The 23,636-nt window shown below is 47.4% G+C and overlaps 1 protein-coding gene and 1 pseudogene across 1 annotated transcript; both read left to right on the forward strand.

Moving 5' to 3' along the window:
- Window positions 1–1,125: 1,125 nt before the first annotated feature.
- Window positions 1,126–7,334, forward strand: LOC101032812 (spermatogenesis-associated protein 31A5). The gene is made up of 4 exons (XM_003941145.4): window positions 1,126–1,356; window positions 2,507–2,564; window positions 3,107–3,167; window positions 3,599–7,334. Exons 1-4 carry the CDS (start codon window positions 1,126–1,128, stop codon window positions 7,332–7,334), a joined length of 4,086 nt encoding a protein of 1,361 aa, XP_003941194.2.
- Window positions 7,335–15,809: 8,475 nt separating this feature from the next.
- On the forward strand, window positions 15,810–21,554 carry LOC101043833 (trans-acting T-cell-specific transcription factor GATA-3 pseudogene; annotated as a pseudogene).
- The last annotated feature ends 2,082 nt before the right edge of the window (window positions 21,555–23,636 follow it).

Raw genomic sequence — 23,636 nt, forward strand, 5'->3', positions numbered from 1 at the left:
ATATATTAATATATTATATATGATATTTATATTCTTATATATCCAAAGGAATATAAATCATTCTATTACAAAAATAAACGCATGTGTATGCTCATTGCAGCACTGTTCACAACAGCAAAGACATGGAATCAACCCAAATGCTCATCAATGGTAGATTGGATAAAGAAAATGTATATATACACCATAGAATACCATGCAGCCATGAAAATGAATCAGATCATGTCTCTTTCAGACCTGTAGATGAAGCTGGAAGCTACTATCCTCAGCAAACTAATACAGGGACAGAAAAGCAAATACTACATGTTCTCACTTATAAGCGGGAGCTGAACGACGAGACCATGTGGACACAGGGAGAAGAACAGCACACACTGGCACCTGTTGGCGGAGGGCCGGTGGCAGGGAGAGCATCAGGAAAAACGGCTAATGCATGCTGAGTTTAATACCGAGGTCATGGGATGATAGATGCAGCAAACTACCATGGTACACATTTGCCTGTGTAAGAAAACTGCCTGTCCTGCACGTGTACCCCAGAACTATAAAGAAAATAAACACATAAATAAAATTTTAAAAAATTTAAAAAATTATCTCAATTGTATGTGGGTAGGTCCCTTAGATTAAAAGTGAAATGGAAATAATTTTTTTTAAAAACCGTACTATTCAAAATTTACAAAACTAAATAAGAGTAAAATAAATTTACATTTTGTCCCTGGATTGATGTTAAGACAAAAACATTGTGGGAGAAAGCTGGAGTTGAGGACGAATGAGATTCTGAGAATAAAAATCCCCGGTACCTAATCAAAGTTTCAGAGTCAACTTCAGATTTTCAAGGATTATAAAACAGATGACCTCATATCACCGTCTCCAACAGATAAAAGGAACCAGATAATATCTGTGTTCCAGGGAGAAAGAACAGAAAATTGGCTGAGTTCTGTCACTGACGAAACTTAAATGGGAAGGAGGAATCTGGAAGGTGGGAGGGTGGAGGGATCCCGGGCTTGCGGGGTGGGGAGGGGCTGTGCTTCAGCCTCCCCCCTCACTGCCCCTCCCCCATCCGGGGCCCTTTGTGATGTGAAGGCCCCAGCTCTGTGACGCAGGCCTGGGCCCCAGTCCCTAGTCTCCAAAGGAATGCCCAGAGATCAGTTGCTTGAAGGCAGCATACCTATTCAAATGGAGAATATTCCGTTTCCTCTAAAATTTCTTAGTGATTCGTGGATAAACACCCCCAGCTCCACACCATGGGTGCTGGATCTCTTCCTCACCCTGGTATTTGCCGTGGGGTTCTTTTTCCTATTACTCCCTTACCTCTCTTACTTCCTTTGTGACCCACCCTCACCATCGCCTGGAAAGAAGAGAATGGTAAGGAGCCCTCAGGCGGAACCCCACAGCACAATTCTCTCCTTTCTTTCTGTTATTAGCTCTATTTTTCCAAATCCAGTGGAGAGACCTCCGCAATGGGAAGTGTCAGGAGAGACCAGAACACCGGCCTTCCAGGGAGAGGCAGAGCAGCCAGGTGTTGGTAGGGACTGGGATTTCCAGCCCAAGCTCTCATTCCATCTGTGGGGGAGCACAGGAGGCGTCAGGGCAACACCAAACCCCTGGATTCAGTGGTGAGGACCAGTCAAGAGATAGGGGAGGTCTCTGTGGGAGGGCGCTCATAAGCCCCTTCCTGGGGCAGGTGGCTGGGGGCCCAGCCTTGTCTGTGTGGGGTGATCTGGGGGTTGTGCTGAGCTTCCGAGGGCCTCCCACCTGGGCCTGGAGTCTCCTCTGTTCTGCTGGGAAGCAGAATCCTACCTGGCAGCTCAGGTGTGCCCACAGGCCTGAGCCTGGGTGTTCATCGAGTAGAGGAGCATCTCCACTGTTACTATTATATTATATATTAATATATTACAGTTTATATATGAAATATATTATATATAGATTATATATTTCCTCATATGGTAAATCCCTGTTTGTGGTGGGTTTTATTGTTTGTTTGTTTGTTTTTTGAGAAGGAGTCTCACTCTTATCGCCCTGGCTGGAGTGCAATGGCGATCTGGGCTCACTGCAGCGTCTGCTTCCCGGGTTCAGGCAGTTCTCCTGCCTCGGCCTCCGGAGTGGCTGAGATTACAGGCACGCGCCACCACGCCCAGCTAATTTTTGTTATTTTTAGTAGAGACGGGGTTTCACTATGCTGGTGAGACTGGTCTCAAACTTCTGATCTCAGGTGATCCACCCTTCTTGGCTTCCCCAAACGCTCAGATTACAGGCATGAGCCACCGCGTCTGGCCCCCTCTTCGTGTTTTTCTAAGAAGAAAAGCAGTTTATCATCCACTTAAACAGGAGTGGGAGGAAGCGCACCGCTCCCTGAGCAAGACGAGAGGGCTGTGCGGTTCGTGAGCGCTGCGTGCCGCGGCTGGGCTGGGGGCAGGCAGCGAGAGCCGGTCTCAGCCCCTCGCCCTTTCTTGTCTCCCAGGGTCATCTTCTGTCCCAGAGTCATCTTCTGTCCCAGTGTCAACTTATCTCCCAGTGTCGAGGTCAGCGGAGGGGGAGGCCCAAAGGCAGGAAGAAAAACAGCAGTCGGAAAGGTAAGGCTCTAGAGTGCATTTCGTCTCGTCTGTCCCTGGAGAGAAGCGACTCTGTCTGAGCAAGTCAACTGAAGAAGCCTGAGGTGGGGGCTCCAGGAAGGAAATCAGAACCCCGGGTCCCTCTCAGTTTCCGTGCTGGCATGAAACCATGCTGGGCCAAGGACTGGGTGTTCCCCAGCAGGGCACAGTGTAGGGGGAGGAGCCCAAAGCCTGTCTGAATCAGGAGCCGGGAGGGGGCTGTGGACAGCTGTTCAACTCTGCTAAAGCTGATTCCTCTTTGAGACCACCCCAGTCCTTTCTCCCCACAGGGCAGCTGTGAGGACTATGGGGCTGGGGGGTCTGTGTGTGGAAGCCCTTTGTGGACGACAAAGCCTTGCCCTCCGTGCCTCACTATCCCCATCCAGGCCATGTGGCCTTGGACACAGACATGTGGTTTCCAGGGTCTGACTCCCCATGGTCTTCCCTAAAGAAACGTCCACTCAGCCTCCTGTGAGATCCCAGGCTCCTCCCTCACTGCCCTAACCCGGTCTCCTGATTTCCAGCTTCTAGAGACCGCCTGACAGGCCTAAAGGGGACTCCGGACTTGTTTTCACAACTGCAGCGGTGAGGCACTTCCCCTTCCCGGTATCCTTCCTACCGGGGCTGGGATTCGACCCCAGGGCCTTCCGGCAGCCTGGAGCTGACCTGGGATGGGGAGACCAGGGGGACAGAGGATGGGAGTAAAACCCTAGAGCAAGGGGTAGGAGAACTGAGGAGTCTGGGTGTGGGGTGGTGGAGGGGCATAGGAGGAGAATTGGGGAGTCTGGGTGTGGGGCGGTGCAGGGGCATAGGAGAAGAATTGGGGAGTCTGGGTGTGGGGTGGTGGAGGGCATAGGAGGAGAACTGGGGAGTCTGGGTGTGGGGCAGTGGAGGGGCATGGAGGAGAATTGGGGGGTCAGGGTATGGGGCAGTGGAGGGGCTGGAGCCCACGCGCCCACTCTGCCCTACGGCCCTACCTGCTCCTGGCTGCAGCTTGTGCCTCCTGTTTCCTGCAGCATCCTGGGGCCGCATCCTAAGAAAGGTAAAGACTTTGGTCAGCTCTCTGGTCCCGACCCCCCAGATGAGGAGTGCAAAAGGGCACCTGATGGAGCCTCCCAGTCCCCTCAGGAGCCGATGGAAGATACTGCTCCCGTGCTTTCCCCATTAACTTCCCCAGATCCTCATACCCAGCATCCTTCGCCTCTGGACTCCATCCCATCACCAAGCCCAATGGCCACCTCAGTCTCCCCTCTGAGTGCCTCCCAACCACCAGAACCTTCCCTTCCTCTGGAACACCCCTCACCCGAGCCACTTGCACTTTTCCCTAACCCACCACACACCCCTGATCCCCTGGCCTGCTCTCCGCCTCCTCCGAAAGGCGTCATTGCTCCTCCCCTGCGGGACTCCACTCTGACGACTCCATCTCACTGTGACTCAGTGGTGCTTCCACTGGGCACCATCCATCAAAGCTCATCTCCGTGTGAGGATTTGGCGACTTCTGGCCCAGCCCTCTCAGGCCTTGGCGGCTCAAGCAGTCATGTCTCTGTGTCTGCATTCTGGTGTCAGGAAACTACCAGAACCTGGTGCATCTTCAACTCATCAGTCCAGCAAGATCATCTTTCCTGCCACCCACCGGAAACCTCGTCCTCTGGTGACCCCACAAACAGTCAGATGGAAGCTGGTAGCCCCTTTTTGCTCAGCTCTGATGGCCAGAATGTCGTGGGGATACAAGTCACACAAAGAGCCAGGATCAACATTTGGGAGGAAAAAGAAAAAGGTGGATCATTTCCAAAACAAATGAACACAGAAAAGCACTCGAATTCTTTGGGGAATTTGGTGGAATCATTGGATGCTGAGCAGGACACCACAACCCTAAAACCTGTCTGGAACATGGAAGACTTGAAACAGTCATCCAGTCCTCAGAAGCTCTCAGATCCTAGAATCCTGAAGGAACATTTTCAGAAGAATTATAGCCAGCTTTTCTGGGGCCTCCCCTCTCTGCACAGCGAATCCCTGGTGGCTAACGCCTGGGTGTCCGAGAGATCTTACACTTTCCAGTCTCCTCCTTTCTTGTTCAATGGCATTCCCAATGTCCGCCCAGTTCAAACAGAGACTGCAATGTCTCCACTGCTTTTCCAGGCCCAGCGCCTGTCCCATCTGAGGCCTGAGTCCCAACCCTTTATTTCGCCCACTCCCCAATTCCAGCTCTCGCCTATGGCTCAGGCGGAGGCTCAGGCCCGTCTTCAATCCTCTTTCCCAGTCCAATCTTCTGCTTTTGCATCCTCAATTAATAATTCTGGAGTAGCTTGCCCTGCATCGCAGAATAAGGCGCAAGCTCTCACCTTACCTGAAATGCAGCGCCCTGAATGGTCTTCTAAACAACTAGAAGGTGAGTTGGCTTTACCCTCTAGGGTCCAAAAACCTCAGGACGTCTTTAGTGCCTCCACTCCTAACCCTCCCCAGGACAGCTTGACAGCAATCGTTCCTGAGAACTTTCCGGTCAGTCCTGAACTCCGGAGGCAACTGGAGCAACATATTCAAAAGTGGCTCATTCAACACCAGAGCAACCTGGGGACGACCCAAGAGGCTCCGGATCTGATGCAGCCTCGGGAGAAATTGCCAGGGACAAGTCAGGCCAGGGGCAAACTCAGACCCTTGCAGTCCTCCATGTGCACGGGTGAGAGCGGCAAGGACATACAGAAGGTGACGTTCCAGCTAGAGAGGAATCCCTGCACACCTCTGGGGCAAATTCTGGGGCAGACCCCGCAGAATCTAGCCAGGTGCATGGAAAGCTTCCCAGGGAAGGTTCTGGGGGCAGCCTCTGAGGAGTTGGAAAGAGACTTGAAGATGCCCTCGAGGAGACACTCGGAAAGTGATTTATTAAGACGCACAGAGAGAAATCGTATAGAAAACATCCTGAAAGCCCACGTGGGCATGAAGTTGGGCCAGATCAATGAGGGCTTGATCCCCATTTGTGTGCGTCGATCCTGGCTTGCTGTCAACGAGGGTTTTTCCGTATCCAACACCCACATGAAGACCAGCAATCTAGCACCCCTGAAAAGTGGGAGAGCCAGTGTGAACACATCCCGAGAGCTTTCCTTCCTCGATCCGTGCACTCAACAGGTGCTGGGACACCATATTGTGAGGTTTTGGGCCAAACACAAGTGGAGCCTACCCCTCAGGGTTCTCAAGCCCATTAAGCTCTTTAAACTGGAAAAAGTTTCCTCCTTATCCCTTACGCAGCTTGCTGGTCCCTCCTCAGCCACCTATGAATCTAAGCTTAGCTCAAAAGTTGAGAAAGCCGTGTTCCTAAGAGAGTCACCACCGGCAGGTCTGAGAAAGCAGGTGCTAACCAAAGCATCTGTTCAGACTCCAGACAGTATTCTGGTGTCTTCACCTACATTTACACAGTTCCAGACGGCCCCACAAAGGATCCCATCTTGGAATCCCCATGGGCCCTTGAAGCCTCCTCCAGCTGGACAGGAGGGCAGGTGGCCTTCTAAGCCCCTCACAGGCAGCGCCCAGCAGAGCGGGAGCTTAGGAGCCCAATCCCCAAGGACTGGAGAGACCATGGAGGCAGCGCCACAAGCCGGAGTCCCCTTGGGAGCCTTCATGCTGGCAAACCTCCAAGCCACACGGAAGGATGTGAGTGGTTTAGAGGCTCCAGGGACCAGTAAAGGCTCTCAGCTCCCTAGAATGTGTGTCTCCCATGATGCAGAAGAGCTCTATCTTACGGGAGAGGTTGTTACTGACTTTGAGCCCAGAATGGCCACCAAGTCAGAGACCCAGCCTCAAGTTGGTGGCGCCGTTGTGCTCCTTCCAGATGGTTTTACTGACATTCCCCTTGCTACAGAGACTCTGGCTTCTCAAGTGCCCCACGGCCATCTCCAAAGCATGACTACCGGGAACATGTGGGCTTCCCAGGAGCTACGTGACCTTATGGCAGCCAGAAGGAGCAACCTCGGGCACAAGGAGCCCAAGAACCTGAAATGTCACAGCTCATGCCAGAACCAGATGTTTACCCTTACTCACAAGAGTGAGAACCCAATGAAGCCCAACTTAGAAAAACGTGAAGAAAGGCTTGAAGAACTGAGGACTCCCCAGTTTACACCAGTCAAGAAAACAGAAGAAACCCGACAGAATGAAGGCCTCCAGCTGTTGCCGTCAAAGAAACAGCCTCCTTCAATAAGCAACTTCGGAAAAAACATCAAACAATTTTTTCAGCAGGTCTTTTCAGTGAAAAAAAGCAAGCCAGCACCAGTCACTGCCAAGAGCCAGAAAATAGTGAAAAACAAATCACGTGCGTACGGCAGCTGTGCTGAAGCTGACGGGCTCATGACCGCAGTTGGACAGATGCTGGAGGAAAAAATGACACTTTGCCGTGAGCATCATGCCTTGAAGGTAAATCAGCACAAACAGGAGTTCCAAGCCCTGGTCTGTGGGTTGCCCTGCAACCACAGGCACCCCTTCCACCCGGAACACAGCACAATGCTGGGCTATGCAGCCAGCAGTCAACAAGCCACTCTCAAGAGCCACAGTCACCCCAACAGAGAGAGGCATATCAGAGATCAACAGCCCTTGAAAAGTGTCCAGTGCAACAATGAGCAACGGGGCCGGCGACATCCCCAACTCTTGCTCCCCAAGAAGGCTGTCTCCCCAGTCGGTGCCCCTCAGGGCGGACTGAAGACACCTGGTGCCTTCACCCACCATCCCCACTGTCCAAGGCACTGCCTTCTTTGGGAAGGTATCTAATCTGGTCAATCACAAATTCTTTTTTCAGCATTTCCTAGAGAAAAACAAGTCCCCAAGAAAAGAAATCACTCTATGTAGAGAAAAAATATTTTCTCTCATGTTCTTACACCCAGAACATTTAATATTCCACAATAAATAAATATCACTTTTTTTCACCATAAAAGGATAATGGCTTTTATTTGTGTCGTGCTTGGTGTGGGCTTGTTTTCTAGAAGTGACAGGACGTGGAGGGATTCTGAGAGTGGTGTTGTAAGCCCACCTTTATCCTGAGTTCCTTCACTGAAACTTACGTTTTCATAATACTGTCTTTACACAAACAACAAAAAATTCTAAAAACAAGATGAGAAAACCTACGAAGATCCCACTCAGAGATATGGTTCAACCCATCTTTCTACTACTTACTCTCTACCTCAAACTTTATGCAGCTGTAGGAGGAAAGCTGGCAGAGACGTCATAGGACTGAATATCTCCATGCAGGTTCCAGGAGCTGCCACAGTCAAGTAGCTTCCTGTGTCACAAAATAGTGGAAGCTCGGGTGGGAAAGTGTGGGCCCTGAGTTCAGAAGCCAAGGCAGTCCTGACCCCGGATATCCTGGTGGAGAGTAGATAATGCCTGCCCTTGGGAAGCCGCTTCTCTTCCTCGCAAAGGCTGGGATGGAGATGGGCCCTCTTAGCTCAGCCACATACAAAGCACAGAGTCCCCATCCCACGGCCTCTCACTTTCTCGCACTCTGGAGTGGTGGTGGGGACAGACCTTCCAGCACTGTGGATGTAAAGGTGGGGGGCGGGGGGAGGCCTTCATGGAGGCTGCTGAGGACCGTGAGCTCCCCTGCCCGAAGTGAGTGAATGACCCTGCTCCTGGGTCACCTGCCTTTGTTGTCTCACCTATGTGTGTCTCAGCTTCAGAGAAGCAGTTCTGGGTGAGTGGGGCGGGGCACGCCTGTGTGTGCAGAGGCTTCCGATGGGGGGACTCTGTAGAACTACAGTGGGGGACGCAGACAAAGAATTGAACAGGAGGCAAAGTGGCGTGAGGGCTCCGTAAGTGGTGCCATGACCTGGGAGCCTCTGACATTCCAACCCCTTCCACAGGCATAGAGGGGCCTATGGCTCATCCCGCCCCCCCCCACCCAGGGTCTGTCCCTGCTCCAGGTCCCAGACCACAGACCTAAAAACGCATTTGCCCCCAACACAGAGGGCCAGACTAGTGAGAAGGCAACGTGAATAAGGGAAGATGAATTTCTTAACATCTTTAAGAAGCTTGCCCATAGTAACCTACTGAATTTTTTTTTTTTTTTTTTTTTTTGAGACACAGTTTCACTCTTTTGCCCAGGCTGGAGTCAGTGGTATAATCTCGGTTCACTGCAACCTCCAGCCCCTGGGTTCAAGTGGTTCTCCTGCCTCAGTTTCCCAAGTAGCTGAGATTATAGGCACCCAATACCACACCTGGCTAATTTTTTACATTTTTAATAGAGATGGGATTTTGCCATGTTGGCCAGGCTGGTCTCAAACTCGTGACCTCCGGTGATCTACCAGCCTTGGCCCCCCAAAGTGCTAGGATTACAGGCATGAGCCACCGCACCTGGCCTACCTGTTGAATTTTTAAAAGGATATGTTGACGATAGGTGAAAAAGCAAGGACTAGCGATCCCCAGGCATGACTCGGGAGTCTGGTGACCTTTAACATACACGTAGCCCCAGGACTGCCCCCAGGGGAGAGGTGGTGACTTAGAAGGACCCAGCAGCTGAGCTCGGGTCACACAGCCAATCTCCCCCGGCTCCTGAGGTCCTTCCTTGCCCCACAGACCAGCAGGGGAAGAGGCGGGCAGGCAGGATTTGAACACACGAGGCAGCTGGAAGTGACCTGTCCAGAGTGGGCAGGGGGTGGGCAGGGCAGGAGCCGTCCCCACTCTGCCTCCCTCTGCTTTCAGCGCAGCTTCCTCCTCTCTGGGCCCTCTCCGTGTGGGAAAGCAGGGGGTCCCCACAAATCGGGGAGAGGAGCGTGAGGTCTCTAGAGGGAGTTTCCATGCCCTGGGCACATACAGGCGTGCAGGAGGCCCAGTTCCGGGGGCCTCATTTCCACGGTGGAGAGGACCGTGCCAGGCAGTGCCACTGATTTAGATGACAATGGAAAGGGCCCTGCCCCCAGCATGTGGGACTGGCTGGCACTTGGGGTGAAGGGGGCAGTAGGCAACAGTCCCCAGCATGTGGCCTGTCCTGGGGCCAGGTCTGTCTGGGGCCCAGATGACTGAGGCAGCCTCCGAGGTGGACCCAGCAGTGACAGCAGAGCCAGGACCAGCAGGAGGGGCTGGGACGGGGAGCAGAGAGCAGCTGCGGTCCCCCCGGGGCGCTCAGGAGAGAGTGTCACGGAGCTGGGCCCCCGACTGCTGAGGATGGGCCGTGCTTGGCTGCTGCTGGGTTCCCTCGGGAAACCGAGAGGCGAGTTCTGGGACGTGGAGGAGCTGGACGTGGACCCCACGGCGCAGACCACGAGAAGCGCCACGGGAAACGCCGGCCGACCACCAAGAACACAGGAAGCCGCCAGCCCTTACCCCTCCGCGACTCAGTCTCCCGTGGGGTGCAGCGAGGCCAGCAATGGAGAGACCGCAGAGATCTCCCACGGAAACCTCACAGAGACATCTCGTACAGAGAGCCCGCGGGGACTGCTCACTGCCGCAGAGAGAGACACGCTGCGGCCTCCACAGAGACCCCGCAGAGCTCTCAGAGCCCTCATGGTGCCCCACTGAGACCCAGCACTGGGATTCCCAGAGACCCCTTCAGAGAACCCCACAGAGACCACCCTGAGAGACTCCATTCAGTCCCGCAGAGACGCCTGCAAATCTCAGAGCCCTTCCCTGGTTCTCACACGAGGCCTGACAAACGCCTCGGAGACTTGACACAGAGTCAGAAAACGGGGAGCTCAGGCAAAGACTCAGGCCGCTCACTGCGGCCTCCGGCCCTGGAAATGACACACAGCGCTGCCCCACCCAGTGGCCTCACACAGAGACCTCGCCAGAGACCTCCCACTCTCCACAGAGACCTTGGGCAGGGTCCTCACACCCAGGCCTCGGGCTGCTTCACACTCATCGCACAGAACCCCTCACATAGAATTCCCTCCAACACGCCACACAGAGATGGCGGAGGGCTCTCTCAGGGTCCTCACAGTCCTTCGACGGCGTCCTCACGGTCCTCATACAGGGTCCTCACAGTCCTTCGACAGCGTCCTCACGGTCCTCATACAGGGTCCTCACAGTCCTTCGACAGCATCCTCACGGTCCTCATACAGGGTCCTCACAGTCCTTAGACAGCGTCCTCACGGTCCTCATACAGGGTCCTCACAGTCCTTCGACGGCGTCCTCACGGTCCTCATACAGGGTCCTCACAGTCCTTCGACAGCGTCCTCACGGTCCTCATACAGGGTCCTCACAGTCCTTAGACAGCGTCCTCACGGTCCTCATACAGGGTCCTCACAGTCCTTCGACAGCATCCTCACGGTCCTCATACAGGGTCCTCACAGTCCTTAGACAGCGTCCTCACGGTCCTCATACAGGGTCCTCACAGTCCTTCGACGGCGTCCTCACGGTCCTCATACAGGGTCCTCACAGTCCTTAGACAGCGTCCTCACGGTCCTCATACAGGGTCCTCACAGTCCTTAGACAGCGTCCTCACGGTCCTCATACAGGGTCCTCACAGTCCTTCGACAGCGTCCTCACGGTCCTCATACAGGGTCCTCACAGTCCTTAGACAGCGTCCTCACGGTCCTCATACAGGGTCCTCACAGTCCTTCGACAGCGTCCTCATGGTCCTCATACAGGGTCCTCACAGGGTCCTCGCACCGGGTCCTCACCCAGGGTCCTCACATGGTCCTCATAGCATCTTCACAGGGTCCTCACAGCGTTCTCACACAGGTTCCTCACAGGGTCCTCACAAAGGATCCTCACACACAGTCCCCACACACGGTCCTCACACAGCATCCTCATACGGGGTCCTCACAAGGTCCTCACACAGGGTTCTCAAAGGGTCCTCATACAGGTCCTCACAGGGTCCTCATACAGGTCCTCACACAGGGTTCTCACACAGAGGCTTCCCACAGGGACTTCATGTAGTCCCATGGTCCCTCAGACACCTAGCACAGAGATTTCACATGGGGACTTTCCACAGAGACCTCACAGAGCAGCCACCTGCTGACAGGCAGGTCCTTCTCAGTGGATATAAAACCACTTAGCACACTAGCAGCACAGCAGGATATCAGTTGTGCTCCCCAAGAACCCCAGGACACCCAGATATTGTCAGCATAACACTCAAAGGAGTTTTCTGCTTGGGGATATTCTCATGTATTTTTTTCTCTTTTGTGACATGGCAGCCTCTGAAAAGAAATGAATTCCACAGGTAGACGTGCATAATTCTTTCTTCCACAGGTTTCCATTCGCTTAAATTCTGACCCACAATTTAGAGAATTAATTTTTTTTTTTTTTTGAGACGGAGTCTTGCTCTGTAGCCCAGACTGGAGTGCAGTGGCACAATTTTGGCTCGCTGCAACCTCCGCCTCCTGAGTTCAGGCAATTCTCCTGCCTCGGCCTCCCAAGTAACTGGGACTACAGCCACGCACCACCATGACCGGATCATTCTTTTTATTTTTAGTAGAGATGGAGTTTCACCATGTTGGCCAGGCTGGACTCAAACTCCTGACCTCAGTGATCCACCCGCCCCAGCCTCCAAAAGTGCTGGGATTACAGGCATGAGCCACTGTGCCTGACCAAAAATTTTTAAATGAGTAAAATATTACCAACCTTCAATGAAAGAAAATACCGTATTTATCCACTTTGTAATTATCAAGTTAAATTATATCAGCGCCACATTTTTTTTAAAGTTTGGGGGAGACAAGACCTGAACTTGAGATGCCTGACTTCTGTACTTTGAAAATATGACTAAAAACCTCTAGAAAATAAACCCCAAAAATGAAACAAACCAGCAAAGAGGTATCTGGACTCACAATGGTCTCCCAGGGGACTGTGCGCCTAGCACGTAATTTCATACAGAACAACTTGGATCATGTTTGCAGAGTTCATTTTATTTTTAGCAAGCTACTAATTATGCAAAGATTTTTCACAAATAGGTCAAATCCCTAGCAATATTCTAATTGTATCACTTAGCAAAATTACACTTCTTAATATTTTATTCCTTAAAATGCAGTCGTGCCCTCAAATATAGTATTACACATGTTCTAAGACATAGCATAGTCCTAATATTCCACAAACATAGCTTAAGCAGATGGGCAATTTAAAAGGATTTATTTTTTTAAACAGTTTTATGAAATGCACATTTTCTAAGATAGGCAATAGGGATCCGTTTTATATTCATTACAGAGCTAAGAAAGGAATGTTTTGAAATCTCACAAAACATATTACATCACCTGTGCTTGAGATACACACACAGCCTAATAAAATATACTGAGGAAGGGGCAAGTTAATATCTGAGTAGAAGAAGGTGTACATGTAATCAACATTTGTATAATAAAAGTGAATAATGAATGGCCTCACTAATTACATACACAGCACGTTTCAAAGGGTGCACTCTGGTAAGACTACGTATTTCTCATCGCTCGTAAGCAAACTGTTGCTCTTGCCTTGGTAAGATCTATTTTAAAACAGCTGTTAAAATGTATCAGTAGACTATCAATGGGATGACAGGGGTCACAGTCCTTTCTCTAAGAGAGGCATAGCTGACACCAAGACTCTTTTACCCTATTTGTTTCAACAAGCAATCCTCTTTCAATATTCTTCATAATTAAAAAATTTTAACTTAATTTTCCGACTTCCTTATAATGTCATTGCATTGTAAAATAATGGAATCACCGTGGATCTTCAGATCATATTCATATAGTTTTAGTGGTGCAACTTATGTAGGTAAGTTTACTCATCAGAACAAAATAGAGTCAATTAGAAAAAAAATTCATACAAAAATATACTTTTCAAGTCAACTATTTTAACTGGGTTAAAATAAGTTATTATACTTCAGTCATTTGATTTAAATTTGCTCAGAGTGGCCAGAAAGTCTAGAAACATAGAAAATGTCCATATTAATTAGCTGATTGTTATGACATGTTGAATGTGCTGTTCCTCAATAGTAATTCATAGTTCAATAATTGTGCAAAGGTGCAATGAACAATATGCATTAAAGCAACATTTCCATCAATCACTGTATATTTATCTGCCATGCATTGCCTCAGATGATTTGTGTGTCTAATTTCATAGAAGAAATTTGAGGCTTTACTCCAGAAGAAATAATCAACAGGGCTCAATCTTTTAAAAAGATATTGACAATATTTCCAGGCTCTATCAACATCTATATTTTATTTTTAATTAGATTCACCTACTCCAAATCTTGAAAATATTTTTACCATTTATATGTGCCCAGATGAAATGGAGATCAATATTTAGATAATGGAGAAAACAACAAACACAGATCTTCTTTGTTGTTAAAATATTTTACATGAAAGCGTTTTGCTAGAAATAAAGTGATTTTTAATCTCCAGGCAAAAGACTGTCTAAATGACATTCAGAATATGTTTAAAACAGACCTCATACTGCTTTCAGTAAACCAGGTACTACAGGACAGGATGTGGGGAGGGTGGCAATGATCTGATGACGTCTTAATACTGAGCAAAGAAGCAAAAAACAAGTTGTCTTTCTACAAAGTTGATCCCTAAGAGTGAGTTACCTTTACTGTATAGACAGCAATACAATTGCCAGTCGTATTATTATTCTTTTTTTTTTTTTTTTTTTTTTTTTGAGACGGAGTTTCACTCTTGTTACCCAGGCTGGAGTGCAATGGCACGATCTCGGCTCACCGCAACCTCTGCCTCCTGGGTTCAGGCAATTCTCCTGCCTCAGCCTCCTGAGTAGCTGGGATTACAGGCATGTGCCACCATGCCCAGCTAATTTTTTTTTTTTGTATTTTTAGTAGAGACGGGGTTTCACCATGTTGACCGGGATGGTCTCGATCTCTTGACCTCGTGATCCACCCGCCTCGGCCTCCCAAAGTGCTGGGATTACAGGCTTGAGCCACCGCGCCCGGCCCGTATTATTATTCTTTTACAAAGAGTCCCACAGAAAACTCTTTCTGGAGAAACCCCCTGTATACACAGCTACCTTTTCTGTCATGCTCACACTGTTGACAAAGTCCAGCACATCCAACTGCAGACCATCGAGGGGCTTGATAATTGCCTCCCCCATACACCTTCTGAGGTCGGTCAGGTTTATAACCATTCCTGTAACACAACTGATCCTTATAACGGGGTCCATGGCCTTGTGGCTTGTCACCTTTTCCCAGCAGGTGCTCATCTTCATGGTTACTCAGTGGTTTGCTGCGGCACCTCCTCTCACCTGCGGCCGGGCAGACATTGATGACCTTGAGCTGACACTGGCCAAGGTTGAGAAGGAGAAACATGCCACAGAGATCAAGGTATCAGTCACATTCTACAATACTATATAGAGGTTCTGCCACCAACTAAATTGCTTTATAGGAGAAATAATCTCCTTCTTAACCTTTGTAGGTGAAAAATCTTACAGAAGAGATGGCAGGCCTGGATGAAACCATTGCAAAACTGTCCAAGGAGAAGAAGGCTCTCCAAGAGGCCCACCAGCAGACCCTGGATGACCTGCAGGCAGAGGAGGACAAAGTCAACACCCTGACCAAAGCGAAAACCAAGCTGGAACAGCAAGTGGGTGATGTAAGCACATTTTTAATATCTCTTTGAAAGATTTTAATATACTTTTAATTTTTACCATATTAACTTTCTTATTAGCTTGAAAAGTCTCTGGAACAAGAAAAGAAGCTTCGAATGTATCTAGAAAGAGCAAAGAGGAAACTGGATGGTGACCTGAAACTGGCCCAGGAATCCACAATGGGTATAGAAAATGACAAACAGCAACTTGATGAAAAGCTTAAAAAGTAGGAGGTTTTTAGAAAAAAGCTTCTATGTGATACCACCTTTCAATTCATATGAGTATTAATGCATCTTGTTCTTCCATCTAAAGGAAAGAATTTGAAATTAGCAATTTGATAAGCAAAATTGAAGATGAGCAAGCTGTAGAAATTCAACTACAGAAGAAGATCAAAGAGTTGCAGGTGAGTCAACAAACCTTTATTTTTTCTGCACACCAAAAAAACACTGAATTGAGATGAGTTTATGTTAATGTGCTTCTTTTGTTCCCAGACCTGCATTGAGGAGCTGAAGGAAGAAATGTGAGGCAGAGCGGGCCTCCCGAGCCAAAGCAGAGGAGCAGCGCTCTGACCTCTCCCGGGAACCGAAGGAGATCAGTGAGAGCCTGGAAGAAGCTGGTGGGGCAACTTCTGCTCAGGTGGAATTGAACAAGAAGCAGGAGGCTGAGTTTCAGAAACTGCACAGGGACCTGGAGGAGGCCACCCTGTAGCATGAAGTGACAGCGGCTGCTCTTCGGAAGAAGCACGCAGACAGTATGGCTGAACTTGGGGAGCAGATTGACAACCTGCAGCGGGTCAAACAGAAGCTGGAGAGGGAGAAGAGTGAGCTGAAGATGGAGATTGATGACCTCAGCAGTAACGCAGAGGCCATTTCCAAAGCCAAGGTACCTGAAGCTCTCTAAATGAATAGGAAGGAAAAGATACAAGAAGAAAAATATATCCTAGAACTCATTATCAAAATCATTGGTGTATAGTCTATACTAGCATAGAGTAGCTTTCTCAACCTGCTATATAAAATTACCAGCAAGAAAAAAAAAAGTGCAAGAATAAGGTTTATGGCTGAAGTGGCTGGGTGTCATAATTCCCCATTCTAGCATTCTCAGAAGGATCCCATCTGTTAGACACGCAGAAACTGCAGCCCATCCAAATGTGATCTGTTTAATCAATAATCAACAGTTTGTATTGAAGGCATTATCTTTGCTATATGTGCTTGTCATAATGAAGGATGGTGTGCAAAGAACAAGTTGAGCCAGATGAACACTTTAATTTTGATGCCAAAATCAATCACTTTTTATCATAATACCAAGCACAGATAATGGTTGATCCATTGCACACTGTCTGTATTACAACATAATTTCCTGCAATAGACATGTCATAATTTGACATACTCCTTGATCATTAACACATTGTAGTAGTCAGATGTACTTGCCAAGATTAAGCTAAATGTCAGGAGAAGACTCAGTGAAGTCTTGGAAATCTTGCAACTTGCTCTCATAGACACTGCCAACAGAAATGATGAATGTCATTGGGTTGTGTGGTACTATTCTCATTGGTATATCAATAAATAAAGGGATGCTGAGGAAAAAATGTTCTTCCAGGTACCTGTCCACTCTGAACCTAGATTTCTTTTCATCACTGTGAAAGACAGCTCCCTAGACACTGCAGCCATTTCCTGGGAGGACTCTGAGCTATGATTTTTAAAACAGAACGCACTCATCTGCCATTTTTCTTCCAAAATTGCTTGTGAATATCCTGTATGCTATCCAAGTCTCTCCACCCTTGTAGTCTTTGTGTGAATGGGTTCTTTTTTTTCTCTTTCTTTTTTTTTTTTTTTTTTTTTCCTTTTTGTTTGAAACAGAGTCTCTCACTCTGTGGCTCAGGCTAGAGTGCACTGGGGCAATCTCGGCTCACTGCAACCTCTGCCTCCAGGGTTCAAGCGATTCTCATGCCTAAGCCTCCCGAGTAGCTGGGATTAGAAGACGTGTACCACCACACACAGCTAATTTTTATATTTTCAGTAGAGATGGGATTTCACTATGTTAGCTAGGCTGGTCTCGAACTCCTGGCCTCAAGCGATCCACCCGCCTTGGCTTCCCAAAGTGCTGAGATTACAGGCTTGAGACACTGCATCCAGCACCTTTGTTCTTATTTGTTGTTATTGCAGTGGGATTCTACGAGGTGCTGGGAGTGGAGTAGTTAAGCATACTTAGTTAACTAGCTTGAACAGACATCCCAGTATTGATAGAGTTGCAATCCTAAAACAAAAAGCCTGACAGTCATGGGATGAAAAAGTATTTGGGTGTGGATGAAAAAGTCAAACTCTCACTGTGCACACGAAATCACAAGGATATACACAGGCAGCTGTCCTGGTACTAATAAGACATTTTGATTTTCTTATAATATTGAAATTTTATTGCATATTGAAACAAATTTTATTGAAGTTGAGAGTTGTATCTTCTTTTACCATGACAGCCAACACCTATGTGCAATAAAAGCTATAAGAATATTTGCGTTTGACCCACAAAAGAAAGAACTTGGATTTCATGATTTGGCAGTTGCTTTGTTTCATTTAAATTACTGTTTTTCTGTCTTATTTAATAGATTGCTCCTATTGCATTACTCAGAGATGTTTAAAAACATCTCTAATTATGTGGTTGATTGGAGAACAAATATTATGTATATTTATTTGTAAATATTTATAATAAAGAATATTTAATAAATATATACATATACATTATACAAGGTACATATTGTACATATTATACATTATATAAGGTAGGAAATACACATTGCCCATGTGGAGTTTATAATATACCTGGAAAAATAATATCAACACATATATACTGTATGATTCCAACTACTTTTCTATACTGACTCCTCTTACTCAGCAATATGCATTTAAAATTCCTTAATGTCTTCTTATGGCATGAGAGCTCATTTCTTTTTGTTGTTGAATAATATTTCATTGTATTTATTTACCACAGTTTGTGAGTCTGTTCAGGTACTGAAGGAGATCTTAGTTGTTTCCAAGTTTTAGAACCAGTGTTACAAGGAATGATGTATTTCTATAATTTTGAATTGTTGTAAGTGTCTTAGGCCAGGTGCAGTGGCTCACATGTATAATTCCAGCACTTTGGGAGGTTGAGGCAGGAGAATTACTTGAGTCAGGAGTTCAAGACCGTCCTGCCCAACATGCCAACATGGTAAAACCCCGTCTCTACTGAAAATACAAAAATTAGCTGGGCATGGTGGGGTGCACCTGTAATCCCAGCTACTCAGGAGGCTGAGTTAGGAGAATCGCTTGAACCCAGGAGGCAGAGGTTGCAGTGAGCCGAGATTGCAGCACTACACTACAGCCTGGGCAACATTTAGTGAGACTCTGTCTCTAAGAAAAATAAGTAAGTGAAAAATATAAATAAATAAATAAATATCTTTACTATTATAATTTTCAAACATAAAATCAACTTAAGATTACCTTATGCCAATGGAAAGAGTCTTTGTGATACAGCTTGCATTCTCAGTCTCAGTTCCAGCTCCTTAATGCAGCCAGTGGTAGTAGTACTGACATTAACAGTGCCATTTATTTAATATGTTTCTCAATTGACTAAGCTGATGTGTGGATAAAGCTTTTCCAAATCACAAACAGGATTATATGTCACCCCTGCTTGAAATCTTTGTCATTTAAGGTCTTTCAAAATCCAACCTTTGCTCCCCTTTCCAACTTTATCTCTTATCCCTCCCTTCTTGCCCCTTGTACTTAAGCCTAACCAAATTGTTTCTTCTCTCTAAGCTTGGACTCCTGCCATCTCCTCTTCTGATAAGTCCTCATGTTTGCTCCGTTAATCTCCTTCTGCTTGCACCACTTCCCTCAAAGTCCATTCTTCAAGGTCATTCATTCACTCATTCGTTAAACACAGAACACAATTCGCAGCACTGTGCTAGGTGATGGGAATAAGTCAAAAACACTACAAAGACCGGTACTGCATGGAGCTTTCAGTCTAGTTACAGAGATTTTAAGAGCACAGACAGGAAATTTTCAGATAACATGCATTCTCCCAGATTGTGATGGGGGCGAGACATGCAAGATGAGGAATCTACTCTTCCACCTAGCTAAAGAGCGCTCCAGGGCAATCAGGTAATAAATAAATGGAAAAGTCCTGGAGCAGCAATGAGCTGTGAGAAATTGGAGTGCCGTGGAGAGGTTGGTAGGACGGGTCAAGCAGGGTAGTTTCTCTGTGTAGTCTTAGCCAGTGTCTCAAGCAAGATTATTGGTCCCAGCATTCAGGAAGCCTCACAGGGGAAGCCCCCTCGAAAGACACTCTGTAAGTACTCCATGAAGCAGTTCCTGATCTGGGTCATCCCTAGCAATGGCTCCTTCTCTTGATCATCCACAGAAATCATCTGCCAGTCATTTTGTACATCATGCCCTGGCCACATTTTCACTTGTAGACATGTTATCTCCTCAACTGGAAAGTGAGAGTCTTGAAAACATGGTCTGTATGTTCTATCTGTATCCCTCAGAGCAAATATTTATTGATCCCTTCATTCTTCCACTGACTCACACATCCAATAGCCTTTCAGCACCTGTTGTATACTGGGGCTATACCCATGAAAAAGACAGACAAGAACCCTGTTCTAACGGAGTTTACATTCTAGTGCGGGAAACAAGAAATCACTTAAGTATACAAACTAGATAATCTCAGAGAAGGATAATTGCTTTGAAAAGTAAAATGAGATACAATAGCTAATGCCTGAGCAGGTGAGGTAAGAATGAGCATTTTGGATTACAGTAGATGTGTCATGATAGAAAGGAGAGGGGAGAGAGGCTCAGCAGATCGCCCATAGTTTAAATGTGTCAGAGGGGTGATCGCATCCAATGAGGAAGTTGCAAGGAGAATCCAGGCAGGTGAAAGTGACGGCACAGGTACACTTTGCTGTGCTGTGTTTCTAAGTACTGTTAAGAACAATAAAAAGTCACATTATAGACTTACCGTAATGTATGTTTTATAGCATGTGGCATTTTATCACCTTATTATGAGAGATCTTGATTGATATGTCCTTTTGGCATTCCAGTAACTGATCTCCCTTTAGTGAGCTCCAGGTGCACTAATAGTCAGTTCTGCTCTACAGAATTGCCAATAACCAATCCATTATTCATGCTCAGTGAATAACACTGTTGCAGGGATCCAGGGTAGCTTCACTGTAAAAACAAAACAAAACAAAAACAAAAAACACGATCACACATTCAGCCAAGATGCTGGAGGAAGGGAAATAGAGCATTTTACAGAAATTGCCTTAATAGCATCATCACTAAAATCAGGACTCCATTAGGCCAAGAGCTCTGTCTTCATCTCTGAATTCTCAACAACTGGCCCAACTTCTGTCCTGTGATGGCTCTTTGGTTAATATTTATTGAATTAATAAAATGAATGAGTGATAATCTATTGAATCTAATAGTCATTTAATGAATCTAGTGCATCTTTTAAAAATTATTCTCATGAAAAAAATATTAGGTGAGAAATTCCAGGTTGTTTGAGTTCCTAAAAAGATCCAAGCGGGCAGCCAAGGCCACGGAGGTGGCGGCGGACCAGCCGCGCTGGGTGAGCCACCACCACCCTGCCGTGCTCCGCGGGCAGCACCCGGACACGCACCTCCCGGGCCTCGGCCACTCCCACATGGACCCGGCGCAGTGCCCGCTGCCGGAGGAGGTGGGTGTGCTTTTTAACATCGACGGCCAAGGCAACCGCGTCCCTCCCTACCACGGAAAGGCTGTCAGGGCTACGGTGCGGACGAACCCCCCGACTCACCCCGGGAGCCAGGTGTGCCGCCCGCCTCTGCTTCGCGGATCCCTGCCCTGGCTGGACGGCGGGAAAGCCCCGGGCGGCCACCACCCCGCCTCCCCCTGGAACCTCAGCCCCTTCTCCAAGACGCCCCTTCCCCACGGCTCCCCCGGGCCTCTCTCCGTCTACCCCGCAGCCCCATCCTCCGCCCTGCCGGGGGCCCACGCCCGCCCGCACCTCTTCACCCTCCCGTGCACCCCACGGAAGGGCGTCTCCCCCGCCCCGTCGCTGTCCACCGCGGGCTCAGCCGGCCCGGCCCGCCAGGACGACAGAGGGCCTCGAGTACCAGGGGCCGCTGCCCGACGGCACGAAGCTGGAGTCGTCGCCCTCCCGTGGCAGCATGACCGCCCTGGGGGGCGCCTCTTCGTCAGCCCACACCCCATTACCCCCTACCCGCCCCCCGTGTCCGAGTGCAGCTCCGGACTCTGCCCCCGCAGCAGCCTGCTGGGCGGCCCAAGGCCGGGTCCAGCGCAGAGGGCAGGGAGTGTGTGAACCGCGGGCAACCTCGATGGCACGGGGCACTACCGCAAAGTGAACGGACAGAACCCGCCCCTCATCAAGCCCAAGCGAAGGCTGTCTGCCGTTAGGAGAGCAGGGACGTCCTGTGCGAACTGTCAGACCGCCACAACCCCCCATCTTTCTATTATCTCTTCACAATAACAAAGACTTGGAACCAACCCAAATGCCCATCAATGATCATTGACGAGCCAATATTGATACACATTAACTAAAGTGCATAGTCTCCATTAGGGTTCTCTCTTGGTGATGCACAGTTCTGTGTTTTGACAAACACATCATGTCATTAAGTCCTCCACTGTGGTATCATGCAGCATCGCTTCACTGCCCTAAAATTCTCTTATCCTCTACCTATTCACTACTCCCTCTTTAATCTCTCCCTCTGTACAAATAACTCATCACCACTGGTCATTTTTATGATTCCGATAGTTTTACTTTTTCTTAGAATATCGAATATTGTAAATCATAAATGTTTAGTCTTTTAAAACTGTTTTCTTTCATTTAGAAATAGGCATTTAAGGTTCCCCCATGCATTTTTGTGATTAGGTCACATAATAGGACTATGTCTAGTTTCAAAAGAAACTATCAAGTCATACTCCAAAGTGGCTATATCATTTTGCATTTCCACCAGCGATGAATGAGAATTCCTGTTGCCCCACATCCTTGCTAATATTCGTCATTGTCGACATCTTGGATTTTGGCCATTCTAATAGACATGTAGTAGTATCTCATTCGTTTTAATTTACAGTTATTTGATGACATATCATGTTGAACATCTTTTCGTATGCTTATTTGCAATCTATATATCTTTTTTAGTAAGGTATCTTTTCAGTCGTTTGCCAACTTTTAAGTTGGATTATTTGTTTTCTTATTGTAGAGCAGGCGTCCCCAGACTTTTTACACAGGGGGCCAGTTCACTGTCCCTCAGAACGTTGGAGGGCCGCCACATACTGTGCTCCTCTCACTGACCACCAATGAAAGAGGTGCCCCTTCCTGAAGTGCCGCGGGTGGCGGGGGAGGCCAGATAAATGGCCTCAGGGGACCTCATGCGGCCCAAGGGCTGTAGTTTGGGGATGCCTGTTGTAGAGTTTCAAGCATTCTCTGTATATTTTGAATACTACCCCTTTAACAGACACGTTCTCCCTCCCTGTGGCTTGTCTTCTCATTCTTTTAACAGTGTTGCTTATGCAGCAGAAGTTGTTTTTTTTTTTTTTTAATTATAATAAAGTCCCACTTATTAAGTTTTTCTTTTATAGGCCATACTATAGGGTTGTATTTAAAAACTCATAGTCAAATCCGAGATCACCTTTATTTTCTCTTGCTATCTTTTAGAAGTTTTATACTTTTGTACTTTAAATTTAGGTGTATGATCCATTTTGAGTTAATTTTTGTGAGAAGTATGAGGTCAGTATCTAGATTCTTTTTTTCACATGTGGTTGTCCAGTCGTTTTACCACCATTTGTTACGAAGCTTATCTTTTTCCCATTGAATTTGTCAAAAATGTATTAACTATATTTGTATGGGTCTTTATCTGTGCTCTCCGTTCTATTCCATTGATCTATTAATCTATTCTTTACCAGTACCATATTCTCTAGATTACTGTAAGTCAATAGTACGTCTTAAAGTCAATTAGCATCAGTCTCCTAATGTTGTTCTTCTTACATATCATGTTGGCTATTCTGGGTCTCTTGACTTTCCATAGATTTTGAATCAGCTGGTTGATATCCACAAAGTAGCTTGTTTGGGTTTTGATAAGGACTGCATTGATCCCAATAGTGATCTGTAAATCAAGTTGAAAGAACTGATATCTTAACAATATGGAGTTACTTCATTAACCTGCAGTAACTCTATTATTTAGATCTTCTTTGGTTCTTTCATCAGATTTTAATAGTTTTTGTCAGATAAATACTCTACATATTTTGTAGACTTATACCTAAGTACTTCAGTTTTGGTGCTAGTGTAAGTGGCACTGTTTTGTTTTTTTTTTTTTTTTTTTTTCTTTTTTTTTTTTTTTTTTTTTTGAGACGGAGTTTCGCTCTTGTTACCCAGGCTGGAGTGCAATGGCGCGATCTCAGCTCACCGCAACCTCCGCCTCCTGGGTTCAGGCAATTCTCCTGCCTCAGCCTCCTGAGTGGCTGGGATTACAGGCACGTGCCACCATGCCCAGCTAATTTTTTGTATTTTTAGTAGAGACGGGGTTTCACCATGTTGACCAGGATGGTCTCG

This window comes from Saimiri boliviensis, chromosome 2 (genome assembly GCF_048565385.1).
Source record: "Saimiri boliviensis isolate mSaiBol1 chromosome 2, mSaiBol1.pri, whole genome shotgun sequence".
In the NCBI taxonomy this organism is placed as follows: domain Eukaryota; kingdom Metazoa; phylum Chordata; class Mammalia; order Primates; family Cebidae; genus Saimiri; species Saimiri boliviensis.